Here is a 12,070-nt window from a genome sequence, read left to right as displayed (position 1 = left end):
GAAAACCACTGCTCTAGTATATACAATACACCCACCGCAGTGTGAATTTACGCCACACAGAATTGAAAGACCAGTAACTGGAGTGTACAGTGGAATGTGCTCTTTGGTTAGTTTTCTTCAGGGAAGCGGTATACCACTATAGTGCGGGTGCGATTGACGATTTGATTAGTACTGATTGTAGCGTTGTGAAAAGGAGATTATGTTGGTTTATTGAAGTTTAAGTTTCTGCTGATGTTTTGGTACTCGGGGCAAACTGGGTAGACGTTTCACATATCATCGTATATGCTGCTATAAACACAGTTTTATAACGATCCCTAGAGCCAGATTAATTGTATAACATGTGCATAACGGGATTTACATTTTAATTAATTTGTTTGCGAATTTCACTGGTCAACAAATGTAATGCTCCGTTAAAAGTAATGTCCTGGTTGTTGGTTATTATCATTCATAGGTGATGATTCCAGGGTTATGGCGTAGAAACCTGGTTGGTTAAGGTATATATATATATATATATATATATATATATATATATATATATATATATATATATATATATATATATATATATATATATATATATATATATATATATATATATATATATATATATATATATATATATATATATATATATATATATATATATATATATATATATATATATATATATATATATATATATATATATATATATATATATATATATATATATATATATATATATATATATATATATATATATATATATATATATATATATATATATATATATATATATATATATATATATATATATATATATATATATATATATATATATATATATATATATATATATATATATATATATATATATATATATATATATATATATATATATATATATACTTAAAAAAAATCAGCATACTAGCCTAACTTCGGCTATGTCTCTGGCATTACCAACCGATCTTTTTTTGTTCTGATATTTCAAAACCGTGCATAGAAAAACTTGTATAACGTTTGAAAAAGTAAATTAACAATTCTGCAAAAAATCATGAATTATAAAACTGAAGTTTCATCTATTGAAATCTATTCATAGAAGCATTTCTGAGCGATAGGCGCCAAATTTCGAAAATTTATGGTAAAAGACGTTTAAAACTTAATCTCATTTCGTTACCTCTGATTTTTGTTGAATTTGAAATGTGCACCGTGATATTGAAATTCCTACCAGAGATACCAGATTTGCAGACGAGTCTGCAAATTCGCAGACTTTTAATTTAAGCTGCAGATTTCTTAGATGACGCAGATATTTGCAGATTTTTTAGTTTGGTTGCAGATATTTGCAGATTTTTTAGTTTGGTTGCAGATATTTACAGATTTTTGAATGAAAAGGCTTTTGATTACATTAGCTTTCCTGACATTTTTATTCTTCCCAGACTTCTAAAATTATCATTGCAGACATTTGAAAAAAGTACCTGGCATCTCTGAGTCCTACGTCAAAACAATATCAAAGCAAAGTAAAAGCATATGCATCCATACAAGATTTCAAAATACTTGATATTCTTCTCCTCATATACATTTGTATAATTAATTTCAGCATCTGCTAGAATTTGTCCTGTGTACATTTCTTATTATCTAATGTTTTAGGTTGCAAAGCGGCAGCCAAAATGCTATTCACGGGTACCATCACGCTCGGCTGTAAGTCTTATTTGGATTCTCAGGTACGATCATGCTACTGTCCTCCGGCAAAGACGGAAAAAGTCTACGAGAAATCGGACAAAAGTTTCGATAAAGCGTATGAAAGATCCGATAAGGCTTATGATAAATCCGATAAGTATAACGATAAAGGTTACAAGGATAAGGACAAAGGAAAAGATAAGAACAATGGAAAGTATGGATGGAGGCCCGATCTGTAAAACTAAAACAGACAAGTGATACTATGGGATCTAGTTTACATAACAAATCTCTGTAACGTGATTACCAAGTCAATAAAATAGTATTCAAAAACATACAAGTGTTATGCTTCAATATCACTAATTTCTCTCTCTCTCTTAGGTTGATGGGCTTAACGGTATTGTAAACATAATCACGTGATATTCGTAATTTGTAATTGTTGAAGTAGACTATTGAATCGTTTCAAAATTTCCGGGCGAAATATTATCCGATTTTTTTAACGTGAACAGCTACCGACGTACCTAATGAAATAGCTAGTAATGATGATGATTTTCCCTAATGATTTCCGAGAGTTTTTCATTTATTCTTTTGCATTAGGATTAGCAATATTAATTTAAATCAAAGATACTGCTGGGATACTGCCCTCCTCCCCCTCCGTGGACAAGCGTGGACGATTCCTGTACCCCTACCGCCTTCCTTAAGATGTCCACGTGGACTTTAAATAAATTTGAGTAGTTTCATAAAAATAGGTGCTAAGCAAATTTTTCAATGCCTAAGACTGCTATGCTGAAGGACCTAATGAAAATTGTTCACATTTCAACCACAGAATGTCATTATGATCTTTTATATCAACGTTTTAAAGATTTATCATAATGACACAAAATTGAAGTAACCTATGGATTCTTGAATTGGCTCGTGATTTCAACCACAAGCTTTCAAATCCAAAATTAGTGGGATTTGACCAAGTTACAGAAGATCGAATAAAAAGATTCAGTGAGAAGTATTTTTCTGGGATTTTATTTCGTACGATTTCCTCTGATTTTCTGATCATAGCTCGTCGCTGTTGTGCTATCTTATGACAAGCGCCATTTAGCGCATTTCGAGAAAAACGATTTTTAAAGTTTGAGATTGAATATCTTGAAACTTATAAATAGTAGAAACAATTCAGGGCAAGGTTGTATGATTTTTATTCGCCTGAATGCGAATGCAACTCATCTGCCGAATGGTTTCGGGTGCTTGATTTATCGGAAGGCAATACTTGAAAGAACCATAGCACAGACTGAAAACGAAGCCGAAATCAAGCTCGAGGGAGCGAGAGCGTCGGGAGAGAGACTATAAACAAACTCACAGCATAAATTCATTCATATGCCATTCTCCTCAACACATTTAGGCTGTGAGTCCACACTCACACGAATTTTCGGACTCTAGAATCATGACAAAGAAATTCGCAATAGTTGAATGAAGCGTATTCGCGTGAATGCCGTTTGTGAACGCCATTTCGATGGCGGTGTCGCTGCTGAGCGCGTTGGTTGTAGTTGTATCTACCTAATTGATTCTCGTGGAAAACGAACAGCGGAATACTGCTAGTGGCTGGTGACTATTGGGATTTTCGATTGATTGACACCGGTGTAGTGGATTGCACTGGTTTTGCACTTTCTAGCAGAAGTGCCAATGGAACATACCCAGTTTTCTGCACTTCTGCTAGAAAGTGCAAAAACAGCGCACTCCACCACACCGGTATCAATCAATCGAAACCCCCATATGTGTTCTGCCTCGCTTTCCTGAGTAGGAAGGAACTTATTTTGACGGGCTGCTGCCGTCTCCGGGAATTAAAATACTGCGGGCAATATTACCCGATATACTAAATAAAAGCGCGCACGTCTATCATGAAATGGAGCGCTGTGTTCAAGGCATACCAATAATACAAATCTTAAATTGATTTGGTCGAAAAAACATCGCATGGGAATCCATAGCTTGTAAATTAAGGTGTTACACCACTGTAGAGCGCGAAAAAAGAGGCATATTTCGGGAATTTTTCTTGGCGCAATAAATAGATGAATTGTGATCACTTGTTAAATGAAATTTATGACATAAGAAATGAATAACAAAAAAATCGAGTAATTGCATCACAAGAATTCGAATATACTGTGAAAATTGGAAAATGATCAAAATTCATTTGCTCGAGGCTCGAGTTACATTTCCGATCAGCTCACAAAAGGGGTTTCGAGAAAACATTTATGTATTGCTTTCGTTTTACATTTTTTTGGATATCATCGCATACAAAACATACAATAGCACATTTTAGGCAATGAATAAAATTAAATTTTTAAAACAATCTACAGTGGTGTAATAAATAACAAAAAAAGATTGGATCCCGATTGAATTTTCTCATACAAAGTATACATAATTTCCATCGACAATGTCTAAGAAAATTGTCTCTTATAAAGCACAAAGTAGCAAAAGCGACAACAATTAGGAATCTAAATTTTGTTTGTCGCAAAAACTTTTCTGCTGTAGTATGTATTTTTTTTGCCAAGTCGTTCTCTGAAAAAAATTGTATATATTTAGAGTTATGAAGAATAAACTTTTTAAGGAGAGGTTATTTTTTTGGACGTAAATAAGGTAAAGTTTGTAAACTTTTTGTGAAATAATTAAAAGGCGTAAGAACTTTCGGTTTTGATGGTTAAATACATTTATTATACAAGGTTTCGTAGAAATCAGTATGATGCGTCTGGCGATAGGACCCAATTAAATTAACTTCGACGAGCGACGCACCAAGGACGGTGATATCGAGAAACAAAGAAAAAGTTACTGTGAACCATCCGCCGCCGGCGGTGGGTAAGATGGGACTGATTATTTCTAGAGAAAATTTTCAATAGGACGTAAGTAACATTGAGAGCCTCTCTTTGTTTACTTTCTCTTTCGTTTATTACGACGTCATTACAACACTTTGTACTAATTTTCCAGTACATATCGAAAGGCGACGATTTTTACTACAATATTATACAAAGAGTAGAGTAGTAAATGTTGAAATGGCCGAGTAATGAACAGAAGAGAAAGACCTCAAAGAGAATCTCTCATTGTTACTTACGTCCTATTGAAAATTTTCTCTAGATTTGATTTTATTTCGTGTACAGCTGGCATGCAATTAAAACTGTATGAATATATCACAGATCGTTACTATCTCCGTCATTTTGATATTGTGAGCTTGGGGACGCCCATGAAATACCCTCTGTCGCAACACAGTATCTGAATGAAATCCAAAATGGCGATTTCCGTCTGCCCATCCGCACAAACCATGATCCGAAAACAACGAGCCTGAAATAAACTGAAAACAAAGATCCCTACAATTTTTTAAAAGTATATAATTTCTTAAGGTTGAACAAAGAATGGGCAAAAATCGAAAACGAAAAAAGCAGTTTTTTCCACATCTTCATAAAAATCAATCAACAGTACTGTAACAACATTTTACATAAGCTGATTGATTTTTATGAAGATCTAGCACACGGTGTGGAAAAAAACTGCTTTTTTCGTTTTCGATTTTTGCCCATTCTCTGTCAAACCTTAAAGGTAATGAAATTCTTTACATTTACATTTTAACGACATTGAATTAGCTAGAGATTACTGGGTAGGGAAAGTTATGAAAATTTAGAGCCAGTCGGTTCTCACGATAAAGAGGGGCAAGTTTGTCATTGCCAAAAGACATGCTGGTGAACTTGAGTGATTCGTAGTTAGGCTGCCTAAGCTCGACACTCATCAGCAGAAGACAAAAGTAAAGCCCGTAAGGTATTAAACCTGTTCTAATGACCCTGGCACTTCTAGTTTTCCGATCTGTATACTTCACATCCTTGTTTTCACTTGAGTACTATGGCTTTAAATTTTGATAACTTTCCCTACGTAGTAATCTCTACCTAATCAAATGTCGTTAAAATATAAAAATGTTTATTTATAATTTTTCAACATGAATCAAATGAAGAAAGGTGACAAAAAACTTTATTTTATAATTCAAATGTTTATTATACACTCAATTCATCGTCAAAATTCATTCCAGTTAGGTGTAAGTCGCACAAAATTTCATCAACTTTAAGAAATTACAATGATTTTAAATTTCGTTTACTACAAGAGGCTGCAGGCTCGAACTTTCTAACCATGTTTTGCGCGCAGTGGCAGACAGAATTCGCCATATTGAAGCCGCCAATCTGAATTTCACCCAGGTACTGATTTTTACGAGGTCTTGAATAATATTTAATCATCAAAACCAAAAGTTCTTAGAAATTTTTAACTAATCCACAAAAAAACTAAGTTCTCTTTTTTTCTTCCCTAAGATAAAGACCCTCCCCCGGTCATTTCAAATAACTTATTCAGGTGCATTTCTTTGTTTGTTTATAATTTAAAATTTAAGTTTTTTTCTATCGCTCATTTTTTGTGTATTTGATAATTTTATACTCACAATCCAATCTGCAAATTAATGCACACAACACCTTTTACACGTAAAGCCATAAAATAAATGTAATAAAAATAATACCTCATTAATGATCAGAAAATGTCTGTGGGTAGGGACCATCCATAAATGACGTAGCATAATATGGGGGAGGGGGAGTTTTGTATTTTGTGATGATGTGTGACGACAGGGGGGTAGGAGGTCATGTCATGCTACGTAGCTTTTTTAAAGGGAATAGGAGTTGACCTGATGTCACGACAACCTTACCCGTTTCATCTAACTACCATCGTTTTTTAAGGGGGGGGGGGTAGGGTTACCGTCAAGCTACGATAAACATCGCAGTAGAAAACGGAATAGAAAAACTGATCAGGTCTTTCAACCACTCTCTCGAATCAGTAGCGTCTGGCTCAAATGGCACGTTCCCCATGTTGATCGGAGATTTGTGCCTTGCCAAGCATCGTCTTTTCATCATTTTCCTGATGGGAAGGATTGGGGAAGTGGTAAGGTTAGGGGTAAGGTAAACAACGACACAGAACAATTAAAACAGATCATTCTGCACCTCCGGAGTGATGCTGAACGATCTGCAGGTGCTACAACAGCAGGAATAAAACTTCCAACCCCCGGAGGGATTTAGAACCTCAAACAGTGAGCGGATATATCAATACCCCCGAGGGGATATTGAGATAACAGAACGACAACACCCCCGAAGAGATATTGTCATTCAAATACGGCTAAAAACTATAGCTCTTTACCACACTGGGTTAGGAACAAAGGTATATCCTTAAATTTCAGCTCTCTGTACATAGGTTCATCTATGTATGGAGAACCAAAAAACCGGATGCGCAATTGCATTAATACAGGGCAATTGCATATCAAATGATATGATGTTCGGTAATCGAATTCACAAAGATCACATGAATAATACTCAGCGCGCTGAATAGTAGCCATGTGATAATTGAGTTTGCAATGTCCAGTCAGTGCCCTGACCAGAATACTGCAGTTGTGCTTGGAAAAATGCAACAAATTTCTTGACATTTTCGGACTCACATCCGGCAGAAAAGCCTTTGTTTGAACGCAAGTTTGCAAGCTACGCCAATGGTTGGTATGTTCGAATGCAGCCCAAGAGCGAATCTTGTGATTTATCCAAATTTTTGACAGTGGTAGAACTGGTTCTGAACCAACGAAATCAGTCGCAGCGCCAGCTCTAGCCAATTCGTCCGCCCATTCATTTCCAGTAATACCGGAATGACCGGGTACCCATAGAAGGTAGATAGCACTTGAAATGCTAAGTTCTTCGATTTGAGTTCGACATGCGATTACTAATTTCGATCTCGAATCTGCCGAACTAAGTGCTTTCAGGGCAGCCTGACTGTCAGAGCAAAAATAGATTCTTTTACCGCAAATTCCCTGTTGAAGTGCGGATTGTACGCCACACAGAATCGCAAAGATTTCTGCTTGGAATACGGTACAGTATCTACCAAGCGAATGAGATTGGTTTAATCTCATCTCATGACAATAGACACCAGTACCGGCTCGGCCCTCCAACAAAGAACCGTCCGTATAACAAACTACGTATTCTTCAAGTTGTCGCTCCATCCAGCCAGACTGCCATTCCTCACGAAGAGGAATTCTCACATTGAAAGTTTTAGAAGGAAAACTACATGTGAGTGTAAGGTTACTGGGAGCAAGTGTATATTCATCCCAAGTAACCATTTGGGGCCACAGTCTTGTGTGGCTAGTTACACGATCTATTGGGTTACTGTTCCAGAGCCCAGTAACCTTAAGACGGTATGCACAAGAAAGTGCTTCTTGTTTCAGAAACACATGTAGTGGTTTTATGTTCAAGAGTGCCTGGAGAGCAGCAGTAGGTGTTGTCGAGAACGCACCAGTCATCGCCATCAAGACCATCCTCTGAAGATGGTTTAACTTTGATTGGATTGTCATGACTTCTCCCTTCTGCCACCAAACAAGGCACCCGTATGCCAGTATTGGTCTAACAATTGTTGTGTAGATCCACTGAATGTACTTGGGTTTGAATCCCCAAGATTTGCCGAAAGCCCGTCTACATTGGCCAAAGGCCATGTAAGCTTTCTTGATCCTGAAATCGATGTGAGCTGTCCAATTAAGTTTTGAGTCGAGAATTACCCCAACGTACTTAACTTGATCTTCGACAATAATTTCAGAGTCAGAAACTGCAATGGACGAGCTCCGGTTGTAATCCTTCGTTGCGTGAAAAGCACCATTGAGGTTTTATTTGGATTAACTGATAGTCCAACATGAAGACACCACCGCTCAACAACACATAAGGCTTGTTGCATCAAATCAAAAAGTGTGTTAATGCAAATACCGGTGATCATTATATGATAATCATCGGCGAAACCATACGTCGGAAACCCAAGCTCATTTAGTTTTCTCAACAAGCTATCGGCGACAAGGTTCCATAGAAGTGGTGACAGCAAACCACCTTGAGGACATCCGCAGACACTCAGTTTCCTCATCTCTACTTGTCTTAACGATGAGCACAGATGTCGGTTGCTAAGCATTGCGTGTATCCAGTTCGTGATATATGAAGGTACTCCATGATCTCGTGCTGCTTCCAAAATGAATTCGAAAGACACGTTGTCAAAAGCACCTTCAATATCGAGAAAAACTCCTAAACTTGATTGCTTTTGTGAAAAAGCTTTTTCAATGTTGTAGACAACATTGTGTAACAGGGTGGTAGTAGACTTCCCCCGCTGATATGCATGTTGCATTGTATGCAGCGGGTGCTCGCCCAAGCTACCATCCCGAATGTAGTGGTCGATTAAACGTTCCACTGATTTGAGAAGGAAGGAGGTCAGACTGATCGGTCTAAAGCTCTTTCCCTCCTCATAAGTGACGCGGCCACCTTTGCGAATGAATTTGACAGTTATTTCCATAACTGACATACTTCAAACCCGCCGCCGGATTTTTTCTATCGCTCATTTTTTGTGTATTTGATAATTTTATACTCACAATCCAATCTGCAAATTATTGCAGACAACACCTTTTACACGTAAAGCCATAAAATAAATGAAATAAAAATAATACCTCATTAATGATCAGAAAATGTCTGTGGGTAGGGACCATCCATAAATGACGTAGCATAATATGGGGGAGGGGGAGTTTTGTATTTTGTGATGATGTGTGACGACAGGGGGTAGGAGGTCATGTCATGCTACGTAGCTTTTTTAAAGGGAATAGGAGTTGACCTGATGTCACGACAACCTTACCCGTTTCATCTAACTACCATCGTTTTTTAAGGGGGGGGGGGGGGGGTAGGGTTACCGTCAAGCTACGATAAACATCGCAGTAGAAAACGGAATAGAAAAACTGATCAGGTCTTTCAACCACTCTCTCGAGAGTAAATGGGCTAGCATGTCAGTGTCGCCAAAAAGTTGGAAGATTTGAAAAGTTGTTTTAATGAAAATGTAAGCGTGAAATTGAATTAGTTGGAATGAACAGAATGAAGAATTTTAGTAATAGGAAGGTTCATTCTGAATCTGAATCAAAACGAAAAATTTTGACGAATAAAGAAGATGAACCGATGTTAATTGAAATAGACGATGATGGAAATAATGACGAGGTTTTTGATAAAAATAGTAGAATTACTTACACGAATGTTTTGTCGGGAGCTACTGGGACGAATAAAATTAGAACTAGAAGTCAAACGAAACGACAAAGACTCGCCCGGTCATTGTGATTAAACCAGTCGAGCCGTTGCAATCGAGTGACGACACGAGGAAGGAGTTAAAAAATAAATTAGATCCAAATGTACAAAAATTATCAACTTTAAAAACGGTAAAGATGGCTCGATCATTGTGGAGTGTGCAACTCGGGATACTATTGAATCGGTGAAAGAAAACATTATAAGCAATCTGGGTGAAAAGTATAATGCTGTTATACCGATACCCGGTAAACCGAAGTTGAAAATAATGGGGATGAGTGATCGATACTCTGAAGAAGTCTTCATTGACTTCTTGAAGAGTCAGAATGAGGGTATTCCGTTTGAATATGTTAAAGTTGTTGCCAATTTCCAAAATTCACGCTTCAAATATAACAAATACAATGTTATAATTGAAGTTGATAAGGACACTTATAGCGGCCTGATGTCAGCCCGTGCGGTAAACATTGGTTGGGATAGGTGTTCTGTTTTAGAGGCCTCTAACGTGCTGCGCTGCTTCAACTGTGGAGAATATGATCATAAGAGCACGGGATGCGTGAATAAAGAAACATGCTCCAGATGTAATGGAGCACATAGAACATCTGAATGCTCGTCAACTTATTTTATATGCGTGAATTGTATTAAAAATAATAATGAACGTAAAATCAAGCTACGTAATTACTAGGAGGGGCATTTAGAGATTTGTGACGAAATGCTACGATGGGGGAGGGGGGTGTTAAAAATCACTCAAAAAATGCTACGTCATTTATGGATGATCCCTTACTCATATATGTACATTACTTAACATACATCGTTAGCGCAGACAGCTAAAGTTTAAGTTTGAGGGCTAATCAGTTATAATGCATGTTTAACATATCAATAAGAAAGAAAATATCTCGTAGTCAGAAACAATCTGATAAAAGGTCTGATGATCTGATATGTTTTGCATAAGCGGCTCATGGTTGGGTTAATTCTAACATCTGATGTACTTTTGCGCGGATACGTTTATACAAAATAAAAGAAAGAGATCGGGCCGTATTAGCCAAAATGTGCGCAATTGATCAGGCTTTCCAGGAAAAAATAGGTCCAGTTAGTCGGTGAACACATTTCAGATCAATGGCTCATAAACCCTTACCAGGTCGGAATTAACGCAGGTCCACCTAAGCCTTTCTAATAGAACGACTGGATACTATATCGTTCTCATTTTCACATCGTTCTTTTCAATAAGTTTGCTAGATGTATAACCCAACTTGTTACGAACGCAGCATTGCAATAAAATTCCGTTCTTTCATTTTGATCGGATATGGGTGTGAAAACTTGTAAATGTTAAACTTGTAATACACAGAACAGATTATATATGACCGCACTAATAAAATTCGTTAGTTAAATCAATAAAGATTACGACGATAGAATATATATAAAAATGCATTAAGTGAAAATCAGATAAAATGTCAGTTTAAATATAATTTATTTATTGGCGGTAATGTGAATCTGTTTAAAATTGTTGTACTAAACACTAATTTCAAACAGATTAATACGTTATGTTTCTATATAGTATATTATATATGTTCGCATTGAATTTCTGTTTCCGACTCTGCACTTGCTAGGATAGTTTGCATTAGACCTGTAGACTCAATCTCCGAAAACCCTGTTTTAAGCAGAGGGTGACGTGACGTCATATTTTCGTAGAAACATAAGAACTTTGCTTGTAACAAAATGAACGAAAATAATTTTAAATACGAACGAGGAGCACTTTAGTTTACATCAACTCAGTTAAAGTGTTCATTGTTTTCTTTTGTTTACTGCTACTATTGTTTGTTGATGACATTTTAAGCGATTTTGACGTTATCAAACTGACCCCCATCGATCGGTGGAAAAGCGATGTTGCCTATTGTCAAACTCTGTATGTAGAGATAGGGATGCCAGTTACCTGGTTTTAAGCAATTCACTTTGTGTTATATTATTTAGCGTACCATTTACATGTTAACCTTGATATTATTCTTACTGGCAACATTAGGCAATCCATTAGACGTTTGTTTGACAATTCAGCGGTGGGTTCTGTCAACAAGTCTACTTCTGCGAACAGAAAAACTCGTCCGACAAACATCTTTCGTCCGTCCGATTCGTTTGATGTTGGATCGAATCAACGATATTGTTGGACGTCGCACCCCTCGGAGTAACGTCAGACGAAGGAAACAAGAAATAATCAGCTGATCAGAAACGTCTCATGGATTGCCTAATTGTCACCTTTTGTACACGCTAAGATTAAAAAACTTTTTTTTGAGGAAAAAATA

The 12,070-nt window shown here is 36.6% G+C and overlaps 1 protein-coding gene across 1 annotated transcript in view; it reads left to right on the top strand.

The window, feature by feature from the left end:
- Positions 1-1,993, top strand: part of LOC131689044 (group XIIB secretory phospholipase A2-like protein) — a 41,061-nt gene extending 39,068 nt beyond the window's left edge. Inside the window, exon 3 of the mRNA XM_058973792.1 lies at positions 1,627-1,993. Within this exon, the coding sequence (XP_058829775.1) occupies positions 1,627-1,895 (269 nt within the window). The 3' untranslated portion in view covers positions 1,896-1,993. The remainder of the gene's footprint in view (positions 1-1,626) is intronic.
- Positions 1,994-12,070: the final 10,077 nt, after the last annotated feature.

The sequence above is a fragment of the Topomyia yanbarensis genome, chromosome 3 (genome assembly GCF_030247195.1).
Source record: "Topomyia yanbarensis strain Yona2022 chromosome 3, ASM3024719v1, whole genome shotgun sequence".
Classification (NCBI taxonomy): Eukaryota; Metazoa; Arthropoda; class Insecta; order Diptera; family Culicidae; genus Topomyia; species Topomyia yanbarensis.
This window is presented reverse-complemented; position numbering and strand designations above follow the sequence as displayed.